The 19168-nt window shown below is 43.6% G+C and overlaps 1 protein-coding gene across 1 annotated transcript in view; it reads left to right on the top strand.

Moving 5' to 3' along the window:
• The first annotated feature begins 1836 nt into the window (after nucleotides 1–1836).
• The window catches only part of LOC138304018 (protein-glutamine gamma-glutamyltransferase E-like), a 289413-nt gene continuing 272081 nt past the window's right edge, over nucleotides 1837–19168 (top strand). Inside the window, exon 1 of the mRNA XM_069243665.1 lies at nucleotides 1837–1934. Coding sequence (XP_069099766.1) covers nucleotides 1919–1934 — 16 coding nt within the window. The 5' untranslated portion in view covers nucleotides 1837–1918. The remainder of the gene's footprint in view (nucleotides 1935–19168) is intronic.

Here is a 19168-nt window from a genome sequence, read left to right as displayed (position 1 = left end):
CTTTCTGGTTCTGTATTAATTTTCTTAACTTTTCATGTAAAAAAAAAGGTATTTCTGAACAATGAGTGTAAAAAACGTTAAGACATTCTATCCATGTCCTTCCTGCTTATATTTCACATGCTTTACTTAATCTTGTATTCCCTCTGTGTGCTTTTTCAAGATGTTGCGTTACGTGTTTTTTTTTCCAGGCAACATATTACTCGTCTAATGCATAATTTGAAGCGAGACAGGTGTTTATAACGGCGCACAGTTGATTTGTGGCTGAAGGCGCATTTCAGTTTCGCTCAGTGCCAGCCAGTGGGTCAAAGAGGTGTTCTGAATACATAGTCATCCATTCTTTGGCAGCTCTGCAAATCACACAGAGAAATGGTTACACATGCCGGTTGCAGTTGTGATGCTATATAAAGGTGGGAAATTCAGTATTTATCTTTAAAAGACGCCCTTAATTATATAGGCTCCACATCTTTCAGGGACCGCTCACTTTTTCCATCCCACTGAAAGCTCCGATTGTGGGCAAATCACTTCATCTTCCCGTGCCTATAAAGAAATGATTGTGAGGTTAAAAGCAATGGGAAATATAAGCAGACAATTTTAAGGGTTTGCATGATGCAAAACTATGAATCTGTGTACTTGCCTTTGTAAAGGTCTGCAGATACAGCACCAAACAAGGGCTTGCGCAACCCTTAGCAGATCCACGGTGTCTCCACGCACATATAGCCCTAATAGGAGTTGAAAACCTCACCTTTCGGACTCATATTTTTAGTACCTGCTCTGAGCAGGTGCTACATTTGTGCAGTGGGCATCTGTACAGGATAGGTCAACGAAAGGGGTAGTGAAAGTAGAGGAGGGACAGGAAAGATTAGTTCAGGCATTGGGGAGCATTGAATGCTCTCTTATTGCTATAAAACAAAGTCAGGGTGTGTGTTGGGGCAAATGAGAGCTGGCTCTTGTAGCAACTAAAACTTTGTTCGTTTTACCAGCTTGAATTGTCAACCAGTGTAATATAGGTAAACAGAGTCTAGGACATCAAGCCAGTTATGATTAAACAGCGTGGATTTCCGTAAGTGAATTCTGGTCGCCTCACTCCTAATGACAGCCTTAGTGTCAGTTTCAATTTGCATGAAGTGGGGACTTCCTTCACATTTCATGAAAAAAATCGGAACAGATTTTGCCCTTGTTTAGAAGGTAGGACGCCCGATGGCGAACCTCACTTCAACGGTTGGTTCATTCAGTAAAGTACTTCACTGTTGACATCTGTGTGGAAACCGTATGCTAAGAGGTGGTATCTCACAGGTAATCCAGTAAATATCAGTAACTAGGCAATAGCAATAGGTTATTTACTGCGCTTCCAAACAGTAAGACTGCTGTATTAAGCACTAAATAAAAAACGAATTGTTGTTGTTAAGTTGGGTTTTAAAATAACACTATGCAAAGACTTTTCAAAGTTTAGAAGTCTGAATGTTTCTATTCAGATTGTGAGAAGATGTCCGCTACTGGCGAAAAGTAGAAGAATTACCAATCCAAAAATAAATTAAACTGGTGGCAGATTTTGGTTAAAATTTGAATATGGAGGATACAAATATTTGTAATAGAATGGGTGAAGTAAATGTTTAATTTTCCTAGACCGTCTTTTTGCTTGATGTACTATAACACGCCTTATTTTAAATAAAACTTGGTCACAAGCCATTTATGGTATGTGTTCATAATTGAGCGTGTTTCTGTGGAGGTCTCAGAAAAAAATTGGACAGGAAATGGAATTCCACCCGCCCTGCTCATTTGCATGTACATGATTAAGTTAGGGGAAGTGCTCTGCTATGGTGATATAAACCACTTCACTAAACCTGCATCACTTGCAGCCCCACAGTCGCAAATACATTCAGTGAACTTTTAAGCAAAGAGCAAGGAGTGGAGAACAGCCATGGGATATAATGGAGGTAAGGAAGATGTTTATATTGTAGAACCTACTTCATTGGTTCTCTCATAGGAGCAATGCGTTGCACACAACTTTTCACTTTTCAGTCCAATATGATTAGTAGAAAAAAATACTCTGTGAGGAGGCAATTTATTAATTGCTAATGTTGACCATTTATGATCTGCAAATAATTTTAATCAGAAATGCAATGTTTTCTGCAATTCAGAAAAAATAAATATGAAAAATAATGAGTTTGATAACAATTATAAAAAATGATGTGAAAAAACCGAAATAATATCACCAGACACAGTTTTAACTAGAAATAGGAGGTCTTTCAATGCACGATCAAGGCAAAATGTTACCTTGTCGAAAGTGATCCAAAAGCTTTCCCAAAGATGACAACTGGTCTTTTTACTTTTGGCTTCTTGGATGCAGAAGTCTATTACTACCGTGTGCTATTCACATGAGTGTCAATGTTCTTGCCTGACCATCTGTCCAAATGCTGAGGGGCGAGACCTGAAAACTAAGTAGAATTTATTGCACAAGAATAATGTTATTATGTTATCCTATTACCATTTGTTTTCGACATTGTCTGACAATGGTATGACATAACAGTGTATTCTGTAGTTTGGATGCTGACTTTCAAAACGGCTTTGAAGTTTCTGTCTGATTCGTCCTGCGAGCATGCGCTCTTCGTAGTGTGGCTGGTGTGAGTTTCTCCTTTACATGAAAGTGCCTACTTTAATGAGCTGTGGTAGCCTGTCTCATGGTTGAGACCCAAAATGCACATAGTCAAATGTAAAACAATTCAATATGAGTTAGCAATATATACCTCTGTGTCCCACAGTATGAGGGTCTTTTTAATTCTACTGGGGCCATTCGAAGGAGTTAATGCCCCCCTCGGAATTTTGAATTCCACAGTAACTCTGCTCCCTGAATTTTCAATGGCAGATTACACGTGCTAAGGGCAGGTGGGGTTTCGGGGTGAAATAATAAATTACAAGTGAAATCAGGCATAGAATTACCAATTCCCTTTGTAAATTCTAATGTGGCCCCCAAAGACCCACTTATAATAGCATAGTCACTCTGCTGTTCATCCATTGATGGCTCCTACAATGTCTCCTGAGGCAGTGGGGACTGGAGGGTATGGGGAACACCGAAGGGCTAACTCCTCACTGACAGTAATACTGACCGTGTCCAACTATAGCACCCTGTCAGTTTGGGGCATGGATGGTGAGGACCAGGTAAGCCTGGACTGGTAACAACAAAAAAACCGCAGTTTGGGGAAAAATGTTCCAAGCAGCTAGCTCTCTCTCTCTCGCTAGCTCTCTCTCTCTCCGTACCTCCCTCTAGAAACTCCCCGGTGTCTCCTATAATTACGTAGGGAAGATAACGAAAGTGACATAAGCACCAGCAGGGGCCCCTTCCCATAAAAAAACAGCCTTCAACGCCTCCAGTCCCTACAGGGAAATGCCCGATGGGAAAAACAGTCCGGGCGTGGGTCCAGGGGAGGCTCCTGCAGGCATAGAAGAGCAGCACTAGCAGTGCTTATGCAGTTCACAAAAATATATGCCGTTCATACAGCAATGTGAAAGTGCAGAGCGAAAACTCATGTAAACTCTCAGGCAACAGTTTCTCCGCAAGAAATTATGAAACATATAATTAATGAACGTAAATTTAGCTCTGCTTGTCGTTTTTCTCTTGGTAGATTTCTTCCTGAGTGAAAATTATTTTGCTAAACTTTGAAAAAACTTTGCATTTGAGAAAGTTAAGTAAAATCAGGAAGCTTAGCAAAAGAAGCCAGGGCAAAAATCGGGATCTTCAAAAAAGTTTGCAGGCTGACCACGAAAACATTTCGCACCTCTTTTTACCACCCAATAATGTTAAGAAACTCCTGGGGACTGCTCTGAAAGACTTCCGTTTTTAATAGACGTCTGTAGCTCTTTCCCTGCCGAGAGAACAGAACGAGGAGATCCAGTGGATCCTTCTTCTACATGAGGTCGTGGGTAAGTGTGAGCACACTAAAGGAGAGCTCCTATGCAGGCTCAGATGTTTTTACTGTACTAGCATGACCAGTATTTTGATATCCGGGTTAGTATAAAAATCAGAAAAATCTCCTATAGCTGGTATTTGTTCCCCTCATAAGTACACTCTTTAAATAGTGAATGTAAAAAAAAGCAATTTAAAATGTTTTCTAGAGCTACCTTGATGATACTTGACTAATAATTAAAGTAAACATAGAAAGCCCCTGAAACGATTACAGAGGATTGTATATAAAGCTCTTTTTAAGTATCATGACCAAAATACCACACCCAGAACAGAAACTGGATCGCCTTCTGGAAAACCTTGAGTGAATTCTTTGTAGGATTAGTTAGATTTGACCACAAATGGCTAGTTTACCTGTTAAACCACAACTACAGACCCATTCCTGTCTGCCTGGTCTAACATATTTATCTAGGGCATGGTGGCACTAGTCTCCTGCTCCCCTCCAGGGCTAAGGTGGTCCCAGGACCTGCTAGTGAAGCCTGTTTTCCCCTTTGGAACTTCCGCCTCATGGTTTGAGGATGAAGAATGTCTTGAGACAGAAGAGCAGATTGAAGCATTATCTTTTACCATACTCCGATCACTCACAGCCACAGAGGGTTATTTGGTCCATGAGTTGCATGTAGTACATTATTCTTTTCATTATTTGCATTCCCTGTAGGTTAACATTGTAGGAGGCTGGCCTGGTTTGTAGTGGGTACTTTGGGTACTTACACCAGGTCCAGTTATCCCTTATTAGGGAAATGTAGTAGTGTTCTAGCAGCTTAGGCTGATAGATGAAGTTATAGCAGAGCAGCTTAGGCTGAGCTAGGAGATATGCAAAGCTCCTGCAATACCACTTATAGTTGCACAGTACTTATACAGAAGTAAAGACAATACTCAGTGTTACCAAAAATAAAGGTAGTTTATTTCAGTGACACAAGGCCAAAAATATCTTGGAGGCAATACCCCTTCTGGAGGTAAGTATTATATACAATATATACAGTAGACACCAAAATAAGGTAAGTAATTAGACATAGCATAGTGCAAACAATAGGAAATGCTATAGAATGCAATGGGAGAAAATAGGTCTCGGGGCAACACAAACCATATACTAAGAAAGTGGAAAGCGAATCACAAATTCCCCCCTAGACAAGTGTACTGTGTAGAGAATCGCTGGGAGAGTAAGAATATAGTAAAGGTAACTAGATTACCCCACCCCAGAACTCAGAAAAGGAGGAGTAAAGTACTGCAAGTTTCCTAAGGACACACTACAAGTCGTGATTAGAGTTATTGCAAGAACCAAGCAAGACTGCAAACAACAAATGGTGGATTCCTGGACCTGAAGACCTGCAAAGGAAGGAGACCAAGTCCAGAAGCTGGGAGAAGTACCAGGAAGGAGAGGAAGCCCTGCCAACCGAGAAGAAGGTGCATCAAATTGGTGATATCTGGACCCAGGAGGGACCTGGGGGCCTCAATGATGGGGGAGGGGGAAGAGGGGACTCTGAGCACTTTATAGAGCCCTGAGAACACCAGATAGCATGCACGGGAGTCCCCAGACACGGGGGCAAAGGACGTGCAAAATGCAGTTGGTGCAGCACTACAAAGGAAGGTCCCACGCTGCCTGAGGTCAACTCAGCGAGTAAAGTGTCGCAGGATAGAGTGCTGGGGACCTGGGCCAGGCTGTGCACAAAGGAATTTTGCAAATATTGCACAGAGCCCTCAGGAGGTGAAGAAGATGCTGGACACAGGGGTACTGTCATTCTCAGGGAAGGCAAGGTCTTACCTCCTCCAAAGTGAGACAGCAGGACCTCAGGATAGTCTGTGTCAATGGGGTCCACACTCTGTGTTCCCTGGAGCATGCTCGTCACCAGAAGAGGAGTTCAAGAGAACCAGTTGTTGACTTAGAACGTGCCTGCTGGAGCAGGAGAGTGACTCTGTCACTCCACTGGAGATTTCCTTGGTCCTTCTTGTGCAGGATGAAGACAGGGACAGGGAGTCCTCAGAGTGTGCACTCTGTGGAAACTGTTGCAGTTGCTGGCTTGAGTTGAAGTTGCAGAGGAAAAGTAGCCCTTCTGGATACTGTGTTGCTGTTACAGCGGTTCCTGGATCAGTCGGTTTATCTGAGGTCAGAGGATGAAGTAGTAGTTGCAGATGATTCCTGCTGGAAACTTGCAAGTAGAATCTATGGAAAACCCACAGAGAGACCCTAAATAGCCCTGAGAGGAGGATTGGCTACCTTATCAGGTATGGATCCATCAGTAAGGGTCTCTGATATCACCTGCTGGCACTGGCCACTCAGAGGCCTCCATAGTGTCCCCACACCTTGGTAAGCAAGATGGCTGAAGTCTGGGACACACTGGAGGAGCTCTGGACACCACCCCTAGGGTGGTGATGGACAGGGGAGTAATCACTTCCCTTTCCTTTGTCCAGTTTCATGCCAGGGCAGGGACAAGGGTCCCTGAACCTGTGTAGATTGGCTTATGCAGGGAGGGCACCATCTGTGCCCTTCAAAGCATTTACAGAAATTGGGAGAGGCTACCCCTCCCCAGTCTGTAACACCTATTTCAAAAGGGAGAGGGTGTAACACCCTGCTCCCAAAGGAAAAGCTTTGTTCTGCCTTCCTGGGACTGAGATGCTCCGACCCCAGGAGGGCAGAACCCTGTCTGTGAGGTGGCAGCAGCTGTAGCTGCATTGCAAGCCTCAGAGAGCTGGTTTGGCAGTACTGGGGGTCCATGGAGGAGCCCCCAGGATGCATGGAATTGGCTCCCCAATACCAGATTTGGAATGGGGGGACAATTCCATGATCTTAGACACCTTACATGGCCATTTTCGGGGTTACCATTGTGAAGCTAAATATAGGTGTTGACCTATATGTAGTGCACGCGTGTAATGGCATCCCAGCACTCACAAAGTTGTGGGAATTGGCCCTGAACTATGTGGGGGCACCTTTGCTAGTGCAAGGGTGCGCTCACACTTAGTAACTTTGCACTTAGCCTTCATTAAATGAAGGTTAAACATATAGGTGACTTATAAGTTACTTAAGTGTAGTGAAAATGGCTGTGAAATAGAGTGTGCATTATTTCACTCAGGCTGCAGTGGCAGTCCTGTGAAAGGGTCTGTCTGAGCTCCTTATGGGTGGCAAAAGAAATGCTGCAGCCCATAAGGATCTCCTGGAACCCCAATGTCCTGTGTACCTAGGTACCATAAACTAGGGACTTATAAGGGGGGGGTTCCAGTGTGGCAATTGAAATTGGTAAATGAAGTCACTAGCCTATAGTGACAAATGTAAAAACAGAGAGAGCATAAGCACTGAGGTTCTGATTAGCAGAGCCTCAGTGACACAGTTAAGCACTATACAGACACACACATTAGGCCATAAACTATGAGCACTGGGGTCCTGACCAGCAGGATCCCAGTGAGACAGGCAAACACATACTGACATACAGGTAAAAAAGGGGGTAACATGCCAAGAAAGATGGTACTTTCCTACAAACATTGAACATTTTTAATGGTTCTTTCCTATGGGGTGGGCCTTGTGGGAGCTCAGCCACAGCTCACATCAAGGTAGTAACCTTTCTCTCCCTTGGCAGAACACTCTTGATTCACTTCAATGGGCTTTCACCTTTGAAAAGGGTTTTATTTGTGAGAAGAAGAGAGCCAATGACTCCTAAACACAATCCACTTTCAGTTTATCAGTGCTTACATTCATCTTTACTATAAAAAAAAGTTTCAAGATGTGCACATGTGGAATCAAAACTTCCAGTAGTTTGTTGTCCTTACATAAATGATCCAGGAAAATACTGATGTTAAAAGTTGAGGGCCAGCTATGCTAACTCTGGTCATGGAAAGCGGGCAAGACTACAGGAAGTGACCAACTAAGGAATATTGCAGTTGGGCAGCCTTGGGTTGACGTTGCAGGGAACATTTCTACATTCAGAATTTTTCATTTTTATGGAAGTTGACATCTCCAGCAGGATGAGGCAGAGGGCTGTGGCAAAAGACAGTTCCCGGGCCTCGGCTATCCCTTTGGCAAAGGACCTCTAAAAAGGATTTGCTGCTGTGGAGGAGAACGCAGCGGGCAAACATGCAAATTCTATCTGACTGCCGATGCACCTCATGTGGATAAGCAAAGAAGTTGATCCCAGTCTCCTTCTGGTTTCCAGAGCAAATTTTGGCCAAACATTATCTAAGTTCTTGGTTTTGGGATTTGGCCATCTGGGCAACTGTTGCACCACAACCAAGGGTCCAGTACTGGTGGGACATCACTTGGGCGTTCAGGACTCACTCAGACTGACTCTACGTGTGAGTTCAACATGGTGATAGCCTTTTGTGTCCCTGTGGCTCTGAGAAGGAGGCCAGCAAACTAGCTCTAGGCGTCCCTCTATTAGGCCTGGGTTCAGTTGAAGATGTAAGGCTCAGCAGCATGACTGTCCTCTGAGAGTCCTTCTGTAGGTCAAGGAATGAACCAAAAAGCTGATCTGAAGGTTCTAATTATATATTCTGGTGCCTTCCACTGCAAGATGTAAGATGCTTATAGAAAGTTTCTTTGAAGTGCAGAGATTTTACTGACTTTCCTGCCCTCGACCCAAGCTGGTTGTTTTAACAATGTGGAGGTGATAGATCCTTTGAGTGAAGGCAGAGAACAGACTATTCAGATGCAAGTGGGTCTTTGGTCTGCCTGACCCCCATCCTGGCAGCATAGGGCCCATTTAGGCACACTATTGTATGACTGGGAGGAATTCACAAAATCTGTCAGTTACACCCAATCATGTGACCCAAGATTAGCTGCGGGCCCAAAAGGGCCAAGGACAGGATAATGCCATCATTATTTATGTGGCATTTTGAAAATTGTAATTAAAAATGAACTTAGTAGCTTTTCACCACCAGGATATGTAAAACATAAAAGTACATGTCCACCCTTTTAATTACAATGCACCCTGCCCTGTGGGCTACACAAGGCCTAACTTAGGGGTGACTTATATGCAATAAAATGGGGGGTTAAGTCTTGGTAAGAGGTTTATATTGCCAAGTCAAATTGGCAGTTTAAGACTGCATTGAGGCTGCAATGGTCTCTGACATGTTTTAAAGTGCTAATTAAGTGGATGACAAAATAAGTACTTCAGGGCCACTAGTAGCATTTAGTCTACAGGCCCTGGGTATGTGGTAATCCTTTTCTACAATGGATTTATAAGTAAGTAAAATATTCAAATCAAGTTGAAGCCAATCAAACCATGTTTAGGGTAGTAGGCACAAACATGTTAGCACTGCCTAGCAGTGGTAAAGTGCACAGAGTCCTAAGGCCTCTGCCTGCTGTCTCCAACCCTGCAATGAAGTGCCGGGCTGGAGACAGCCTAGTGCGCATGTGTGTTTGGCCGACCAGAGACAGCTGGGCAAACATACATACACACAGAGGGGGATTGCTGTGCACTCCCTCTGAGTGCTCGTCACAACCCGTGGCCCCAACCGCTTTTACAATAAAACTATAATAAACATGGCTTATTACTGTTTTATTGTAAAAGTTTGGCAACTGCTGCTGCTAGCGGTGGCAGGCGATGCATCTTCACATCAGAGGAGGAGCTGCGCCTGGTAAGTCGTAAACCACTGATACATAAGATACTGATTCACAATTTGAAAGGGACACCCTCAATACACTCCTTCCAAATTGTGAATCGGTAACCATTCGGAATCCCATTGTAGGAGTCGATAGAAGTTTGGAGACTCCTAAAATGGGATTTGTACTAGATCTGGTAAAATTTTAATTATGTTGAAATAATTTCATTAATTCTGCATTACTCCTTGACCCACACTTACTCATAATAATGGAAATACCCCCAGTCGAGTAATGAATACTAACTTTGGAGAAAAAAATCATACCACAAGAGCACATTTAATGAGCACAAGAAACTGCTTGCACTGCTGTTTATGTTCTGTTGCATTTAATGCTCCTTTCTTAGCCCAAAATGCATCCTCACATCCATTTGGGGTGCAAGGGTACATTGTATACTGAGAAATGAGGGCTGATGTCCGGGAGTGAATTGCGGGAAAATCCTAACCGAAATGCACATTTAGCGAGTGCGAGCAGCGCACACACTGCTATTCATGTTCTTTGCCTTTAGCGCTATTAGTTAGAGCAAACTGCATTCTCATGTCCATTTTGGATGCAAGGGTTCATTTTTGGAGTAAGAAAATAACGCTACATTTAGACTTATTCTTCCTGCATAATTCCATATAATCTTGTGAAATTTTTAGGGTATTTCCCCATGACTAGCCTATTCAAAATTGCACAACTGTCACCCACCAATTTGTATTTCTCTTCCAGGTTAGTTGAACAAAAGATAAGCCAAAATAGGTAATGTTAAGAGCATCTAGCTGAAGATGAATATTGCGAGGGCTATTGCTAAAAGGGTATTGAGCGGTTTCTCAACTCTCTTTGGAAAACTTCAGCCAAATGATGCATTTTACTGTGTTTACCTAGTTGATATAATATTGTTTTTCAATATATCTCAAAGCAGGGATACCAGAATGGATTTTGCAAGATTTTCTTGTGAGTAAAATGGCATGAAAATGTGTAAAAAAAAATCCTGATAACCTGTGGATAAGACAAAAATCTGTGTATAAGTTAGTGGCCATCCCCTCCATAATGATTCCCAGGAATAGTCGTATAGGTAAACCAACCAGAGCGTAAGGTTCCCTTGTTTTAGCCCTAAATATATTTCTCATAGAAAATTTCTATTAGGAAGGTTTTCTAAAGCGCAGAGGGCAAGAACAAATTATTCAAATAAGGCAATTAGGAGTAAAGACACTAGACAAGTTCATAAAACTATTACAGTATAATAAAAAAAAAAATCAATTAAATCCAACTAAAGAAAAAGATTACGCCAATTCTAGTAAAAATCACTGGTCCACACACCACGAAGTGATAGTGTACATGGGATGAAGAAGAAACTAAGTGGCATATTTACAAGCCCCTTGTGGCAGCTAGCGCAGCTGTAGCATCATTTTTTTTACACTGTGGTAACACTAAACAGGCCTTCACCCTGCGTCATGTATATAAAGTGGCGCAATGGTACCATTGTGCAACTATGTAAACCCTTGGCCTTAGCATTGTTAATATAGGGAAATAAATGTTCTATCTTTTACTAAAAGGTGTGGTTATTCATGGCTGAAAGGTCATGGTGTGTGACAATTACTGACTTTATTGATGTTATTGATTATTGGTGATTATTGATCTGGTCTATTAGTTACTGATCTTTGATTTGCGCCTACCGGAGTTATGGTAAGATCATCTTAATTGCAAGTCAAAATGGTTCAACAACCTATTCCCGTTCCCTTGTAAGTTTACTTATTAAGGTCAGATGGGCTAACAGTTCTATGTCTTAGTCTGGAGAAGTAAATATTTACTTAATGTTCTTGAATCTTTTGCTTCCTTCCAAATTTGGAAAAGCTGAAACCCACAATGAAGCACCAAAGTTAAGGGATCTGACATTTTGGAATATCCTTGGCAAATGGAATTTGATAAAGTTTTGATAGAAGTAGTTTTTGAAACACTGTAATGCTGCTCTTCTCTAAAGACCATATTTAGAATTTGGCAGACAGGGCAGTCCATTCAAAACATGGAAAATGTACATTTGCTGTATAACAAGTGAGACTGACCATAGTGCACCTTTAATATGGCAGATGGGACATCCATCAAGTGTGTGACGAATATTCTACCCACCAAACAATGAATAATGCCCTTAATATAAATAATTAGCAGGTTGATTTAAAATCAGAATACTCCCCTTAGCAAAGATCTAAATCAGACCAATAGTTTCTCATGCAAAGCTCGATCTGTTAATATAGGATGACAAACCTTTTCACCAAAAAATAAAGCCTCCTTGAAATAGACCTAACATAGAACACATTGCAAGTGTGCTGCTCTGTATAGTACATTAAAAAGTGTGGAATGTTTAAGAATCTCTAGGCTCAGGATTTTGTACTGGAAAGGTATGCTTCAAGTACCATCCAAAAGGTAGACAGCACATGTCTTTGCACCATGATGCAAAAGTTGTGCAGTAGTACAGGGGTAGTGAGCATCAGCAGGCCATTAATAACAAATATGGCTCTGCTCTCTTCCCCATGCAACCCTCAGTGCAGCAACTTTAGTTGTGGCCCTGCATTGAAATAAATATAAATCTGCCACTTAATGTGCATGCCTCACATGCCAGGCCTAAATAGTTACATTCTCAGGAAGTGGGTGGCATTTAAAATGAAGAATAGTCTTTCTGCTATTTCTCTCTACTTACTTCACCTCACCTCTTCTACCTTCAGCCATTTCTCTTAACCTATATCCCTATCTCTCTCCTTGTACCTCCATCCCCACTCACTATTTCAGATTTCCCTATTTCATCTTTAGCTCCCCATCTGTTTCAATATACCTCATCTATACCTCATCTCTCTGCCTCTCTCTTACACATCTCTTCAAGTCTCTACCACATTAACTCTCTGTAATTCTTTCTTAACTCTTTCTGTACCACACCACACCCCCTTACCTCTCAATCTCATTTTTAGTTATCCATGGCTCTCTCGCTACTTAATCTCTATATCTTCTGATTTATCGCTGACTACCTCACTTATCCATTTACATCACAATTAGATACCTACCTCACCACGCCTGTTCCTCGTTCTCTCTTTTTTCCTCCGTTCCCTTTCCTTCTCCTCTCTGAATTTTGTACATATTGTACATATTTCTGTCTGCTTCTGTTTCTCAATGGCTACCTCTTTGTTTCTATCATCAACTCCTTTAACTCTCTAAAGCTTCCTCTTTCTCTCTCATTCACCCACTACACTTACCTCTATCAACCTCTTTCTTTATAGATCTATCTCACCATCTCGCCCTCTCTTTCAATCTCACAACTCACCACCTATGTATAAACCTCACCTCTCTTTCATTATTTCATGTACATCTCTCTGCTTTCTCTATTCATTCTACAGCACGTTTCTCTTTCTACTTTTCACCTCCCTCTACCTTTCTCTCTTCCTCATTACTCTTTACCTGACAGGTTTTTGTATATCTTCATTTTTCACTTTCTGTGCCATGCACCTCTTTGTGTTTCTCAAGTCTCTCTATCTAGATCTATTTTTCCCTGCCTTTACCTTTCGTTAATTCACCACCTTTCCTACATTACCTCTCTCTCTACCTCACACCTTGGAGTACTGTACTTCTCTCCCTCTCTCAACATTTTCATCTCCCTATATCTCTCCATCACACACTAAAATCAGTCCTATTTCTCTCTCATTTTTGTACCTACATCCTCCTTTTTCTACTTCTACTCATCTTATGTTTTAGCCACCTCACCTTTATTTACTTTATTTCTCTCCTTATCATGCATATTGTTAGAAATGGGGTCTTTGGTTGGCAGTCAGGTTACCCCCTGTCCAAGCAAGGACCCTCACTCTAGTCTGGGTAAAGGAGAATCAACCTCAGTTAACCACCCACCCCCCCCGGCACCACCTTGGTACCTTGGCACGAGTAGGCAGGCTTAACTTTAGAAGCAATGTGTAAAGTATGTGTACCAACACACACACAGTAACCCAGTGAAAACACTACAAAATGACACAACACAGTTTTAGAAAAATAGGTAATATTTATCTAAACAAAACAAGACCAAAACGACAAAAATCCAACATATTCAAGTCAAGAGATTAATTAAAAAAATAATACGAGTCTTAATCCTTATAAAACAGTGAGAATGCTGGTAAGTACCTGTGTAGTGTCTAAATAAAGCCTCACGGGTGAGTGTGTGCCGTAAAAGGCCAACAATGTGTCTATTTCTCACTTAAATGAGACTGTGCGTTGTTCCCCCTCTGGTCGGGTTGGCGTATGCCGTTTCATCTCTCCAGCAAGAGAGCGATGCGATCCCGGACAGGAACCTCGGGTCCGGGCAGGCTTTGCGTTGATGTTCCGCGCCCAGCCATGCTGCATTTAAATCCGGTCACACAGTGTCAAGAAACCACCCGCGTGGAGGCTTGCATCATTAACAGCAGCTGCTGCAGGTGTTGTGCATCATTTCTCCAGCCACGATGCAGGTGGAGCATCGTTTATCAGCTGTGTTGCGGGTGGTGTGTCGAAAGTTTCCCCCACTGTAGTCTTTGCATGGATTTCTGTCCCTTTCCACCAGCTTCACTTTTCAAGGGCCCAGAGAGAGGTTATGGCACCACTTGGCAGGCAGGACTCTCAGAAGAAAGTCCAGGTGCTGGCAGAGAGAAGTCTTTGTTGTCCCTGAGACTTCAACAACTGGAGGCAAGCTCAGTTCAAGCCCATGGCGATTTTTCACCAGTGGGAAGTCACACAAAAGTCAGTCTTTATCCTCTCTCATACAGAAGCAGCTAATGCAGACCAACCCAGTCACAGGCAAGGGGGCAGTACTCCTCCTCTAGCTTCTCCAGCTTTTCTCCCGGGCAAAAGTTCCTCTTTGTTCCAGAAGTAATCTGATTTTCAGGGGTTTTAGGTCCTCTTCTTATACCCCTATCTGCCTTGGAAGTAGGCCTACTTTGAAGAGAAGTGTCAGTTGTTTACAAGATCCTTCCTTGCCCATTTGCCCTTTAGCGTAATTTTTAAAGCCAGCCCAAGGCAGGTGTTAAAATGACGCTCCCATTGTTTATAATGGGCCTCCTTTCACTTTGCAGGATTAGTGTCAACATTTTACATGTTAGTTGCCTAACATGCGCAATGGTGCACCGTATCATAAATATGGCGCTCACATGGCGGCATTAGGGGGGCACAAGAAAAGTAGTACATAATGACATGATGTGCCACTTTTCATAAATCTGGCCATGTGTTTTCAAAAGTACTTGCTGCTGGGTTCCTTGCCTCCAGCAATTTTTAACAATTAAAATGTCAAGCTAACTCTGGTGTTTAATGAACCCTTTGGAGAGAGATTGAATTTTGTCTAGTGGAAGTTTTAACTCATCATGTGGTAAGACAGAGGGTTAATATGCCTGCTGCAAAGAACGTGTTTCATGCAGATCACAAAGTGCATATAATGTAATTAGGTCAGTGGGTAACTTTTTTTTGGGCGATATCCTTTAGTTACTTGCAGTTCATAAATTAAAAACCTAACATAGAACAGTGAACTAGAAAACGTCATCAAGGCGTTGTGTGGAAACTGCAAGGTAGGTTAGAGAATTATGATTTTTTCCCCAGTCTTTCATTATCCTAATGTTGCAGAAATCGTTCATTTGGCAAATAAATTAATTCTGGTTAGTAAAGCCATTCGCCAACTATGGTCATTTTTTAAATTCTGAGTTTGTGCTTCTCCAGCTCAAGTACCTTTAAACTATACTGCCTACCAACATGGAAGACGTGACTCCTACACCTTGTAGCCCCCTGTCTTATGTACATTTTCCTATACACTAATTTCCACACTTATAATTAATTTGCCTCTGTGTTTGTGATGGAAAGTGCTCTGTCAGTAGTAAACCTATATTAAATGCATCTGAGAGAGAGTGGCTATGGAGACTTGAGGGCAATGTTAAAGTGAGGGAATCTGTGGCAAAAGTGGTCAGTTGGGGTGCCAATCAGCATTGTTGCACTGGGCCCCACTAGCACTATAGCTGGCCCTGGTGGAGGGTAAAAGATAAAACAAAATCTCCAAATAAATTACAGAAGTTTGGTATTGCTGAAGACAGCACATATGCAAGTCTTATATACTCATATTGGACCTATGCATTGTAGGGCAGTTAGTAGCACAGGCATCTTTGTTTAGCCAGTGCCCTGAAGTACATGAAAACTATAGCTCTCAAGCCTTCCTGCATAATTATTTACCCAGTGTTAGAAATTAGGTTTTTGGTTGGCAGTCAGGTTGCCCTCTGTCCAAGCAAGAACCCTCACTCCAGTCAGGGTAAGTCACACACAATCCAAAATTAGCCTGTGCCCACCCTCTGGTAGCTTTGCACGAGCAGTCAGGCTTAACTTAGAAGGCAATGTGTAAAGCATTTGTGCAATAAATCATACAACACCATAATATAACACCACAAAAATACACCACACAGTGTTTAGAAAAAAATATAATATTTATCTGGGAATTTGCAGGTCAAAACGATCAAAGTTGCAATATGAATTTGTAAAGATATCACTAAGAAGTGATATAAAGGGGGTCATTCTGACCCTGGCGGCCACGAACGACTGAAGCACCGCCAACAGGCTGGCGGTGCTTCATTGCCCATTCCGACCGTGGCTGTAAAGCCGCGGTCTGAAAACCGGGTCCGGCGGTTTCCCGCCGGATCAGCCCCGGCTGGGCGAATCCTCCATGGCGGCGCTGCAAGCAGTTTTCACCGCCAGAAACAGGATGGTGGGAACGGGTGTCCTGGGGCCCCTGGGGGCCCCTGCACTGCCCATGCCACTGGCATGGGCAGTGCAGGGGCCCCCTAACAGGGCCCCAGTATGCTTTTCACTGTCCATTCGGAGCCTGCTTCAGTGTTGCAGGCCCTTTCCCGCTGGCCCGGTGGGTGCTGCCTTGGCGGGCACCCGCCTGCCCAGCGGGAAAGTCAGAATGGCCCCCGCGGTCTTCTGACCGCGGGGCGGCCAATTGGCGGTTCCCGCTTGGCTCGGAATGACCCCCAAAGTGTCTTAAGTCTTTAAAAAGCAAAAAAGTCTCTTTCAAGCACAAAGTACCTGGTTTCTGGTGGAAAATCTCCGCAAAGGGCCGCAGAAGAAGAGATACGTGGAAAAATGGTGTGTGCGCCGATTTCTCCCCAGCACACAGGGACTTGCGTCGTTATTTTTCACGCGGGGAAGTCGTGCGTCGTTTCCAGCGCGCAGACAGTCTCTTTCTGTGGATCGCGGGGATTACCAGATGTCCCGGGTCTGTGCGTGGATTCTCCTGCTTGTTTTCTGGCTGCACGTCTCCTTGGAAGTCGGGCAGCGTTGTCCTTGCGAGGCCGTGCGTCCAAGTTCCGGTTGTCCCGAAGGCGTCGCGTCGATCAGCGTCGGTGTGCAGCGTTTTTCTCACCGCAGAACAAGCTGTGCGTTGAAAAGTTCGGCGCACGAAGCATCCAAGTGAAAAAGAGAAGTCTTTTTGGTCCTGAGACTTCAGGGAACAGGAGGCAAGCTCTATCCAAGCCCTTGGAAAGCACTTTTACAGCCAGGCAAGAGTTCAGCAAGGCAGCAGGCCAACAGCAAGGCAGCAGTCCTTCGTAGAAAAGCAGACAGGTGAGTCCTTCAAGCAGCCGGGCAGTTAAGCAAGGCAGCAGGCCAACAGCAAGGAAGCAGTCCTTTGTAGAAAAGCAGACAGGTGAGTCCTTTAAGCAGTCAGGCAGTTCTTCTTTGCAGGTTGTAGTTTCTGGTTCAGGTTTCTTCTCCAGCAAGTGTCTGATGAGGTAGGGCAGAGGCCCTGTTTTATACTAAGTTGTGCCTTTGAAGTGGGGGTGACTTCAAAGAGTGTCTAAGAAATGCACCAAGCCCCCTTTCAGTTCAATCCTGTCTGCCAGAGTCCCAGTAGGGGGTGTGGCAGTCCTTTGTGTGAGAGCAGGCCCTCCACCCTCCCAGCCCAGGAAGACCAATTCAAAATGCAGATGTATGCAAGTGAGGCTGAGTACCCTGTGTTTGGGGTGTGTCTGAGTGAATGCACAAGGAGCTGTCAACTATACCTAGCCAGACGTGGATTGAAGGGCACAACAAGATTTTAGTGCAAAGCTTTCGAAAAGTGGCATTTCTAGAATAGTAATATTAAATCCGACTTCACAAGTCAGCAGGACTTTATATTACCATTCTGGCCATACTAAATATGACCTTCCTGCTCCTTTCAGATCAGCAGCTGCCACTTCAACAGTGCATGAGGGCAGCCCCAATGTTAGCCTATGAAGGGAGCAGGCCTCACAGTAGTGTAAAAACGAATTTAGGAGTTTTACACTACCAGGACATATAACTACACAGGTACATGTCCTGCCTTTTACCCACACAGCACCCTGCTCTGGGGGTTACCTAGGGCACACATTAGGGATGACTTATATGTAGAAAAAGGGGAGTTCTAGGCTTGGCAAGTACTTTTAAATGCCAAGTCGAAGTGGCAGTGAAACTGCACACACAGGCCTTGCAATGGCAGGCCTGAGACAAAGTTAAGGGGGCTACTGAAGTGGGTGGCACGACCAGTGCTGCAGGCCCACTAACAGCATTCAGTCTACAGGCTCTAGGCACATATAGTGCACTCTACTAGGGACTTATAAGTAAATTAAATAGCCAATCATGGATAAACCAATCAATAGTACAATTTACACAGAGAGCATATGCACTTTAGCACTGGTAAGCAGTGGTAAAGTGCCCAGAGGTCAAAAGTCAACAACAACAGGTCAGAAAAAATAGGAGGAAGGAGGCAAAAAGTTTGGGGATGTCCCTGTCAAAAAGCCAGGTACAACATGACCCCCTACCAGCCTAAAGCCGGGGGAGAACAATCACTATCCTGATGTACTTCCCTGTTTGAGGCGACAGAACAAGGTCCCAGGCCCACATCAGCACATCAAAGCAACACAAACTTACATTACACTCATCATCATACCCACTCCCACCCCCAGGACTACACAAAGGATACAAATTCCATCCTATCTCCAGCCCTACCCCCCCACTCTTCACAAACACCTACCACAAGCACCCCATCCCAGCAACCTTCATTCACTCGCCTCTCCTCCATTGCACAATTTAGAGCCTTTCATCATGATCCACATGCTCCTCCACCACCCCTAACCCATACTCTATCCACACTAAACAAACACAAACAAAATAAAAAACATGCCACTCCTAGCAACCTCGCATCCCCTTGTTTGTTACATAATAAAACTACCCTACAAAAAACACTACACTCCTCATGGCTCTCTCAGCCACCAAGTCCACCATCCACACACACAGACCCAACAAAATGCCTCCTTATCCTGCTGGAAGAGGAACACTATGTTGAAAAGCAAGACTATTGTGAGCCTCAAACAGTTATCACAACTAGCAACACTCCTGCTTCAAGCTCACATTATACTACTTACCCTTCTACTAAACAAAACACTACCACTAACACACCCTATCTAAACTGCCAGCTCATAAATGCCCGATCACTCTCAAAAAACAAGCACCACATCTACGACCTGCTCACAGACACACAACCTGACTTACTATTCATTACGGAATCCTGGTTGGGAGATGACATGGCACCAGTGTTGCACGAAGCCCTTCCTCCGGGCTATCAAACCATCACACAAAACCGTATA

Source organism: Pleurodeles waltl, chromosome 7 (assembly GCF_031143425.1).
Source record: "Pleurodeles waltl isolate 20211129_DDA chromosome 7, aPleWal1.hap1.20221129, whole genome shotgun sequence".
NCBI classification, from domain to species: Eukaryota; Metazoa; Chordata; class Amphibia; order Caudata; family Salamandridae; genus Pleurodeles; species Pleurodeles waltl.
The sequence above is the reverse complement of the archived record's forward strand: the minus strand, read 5'-3'. Positions and strand labels throughout refer to the sequence as shown.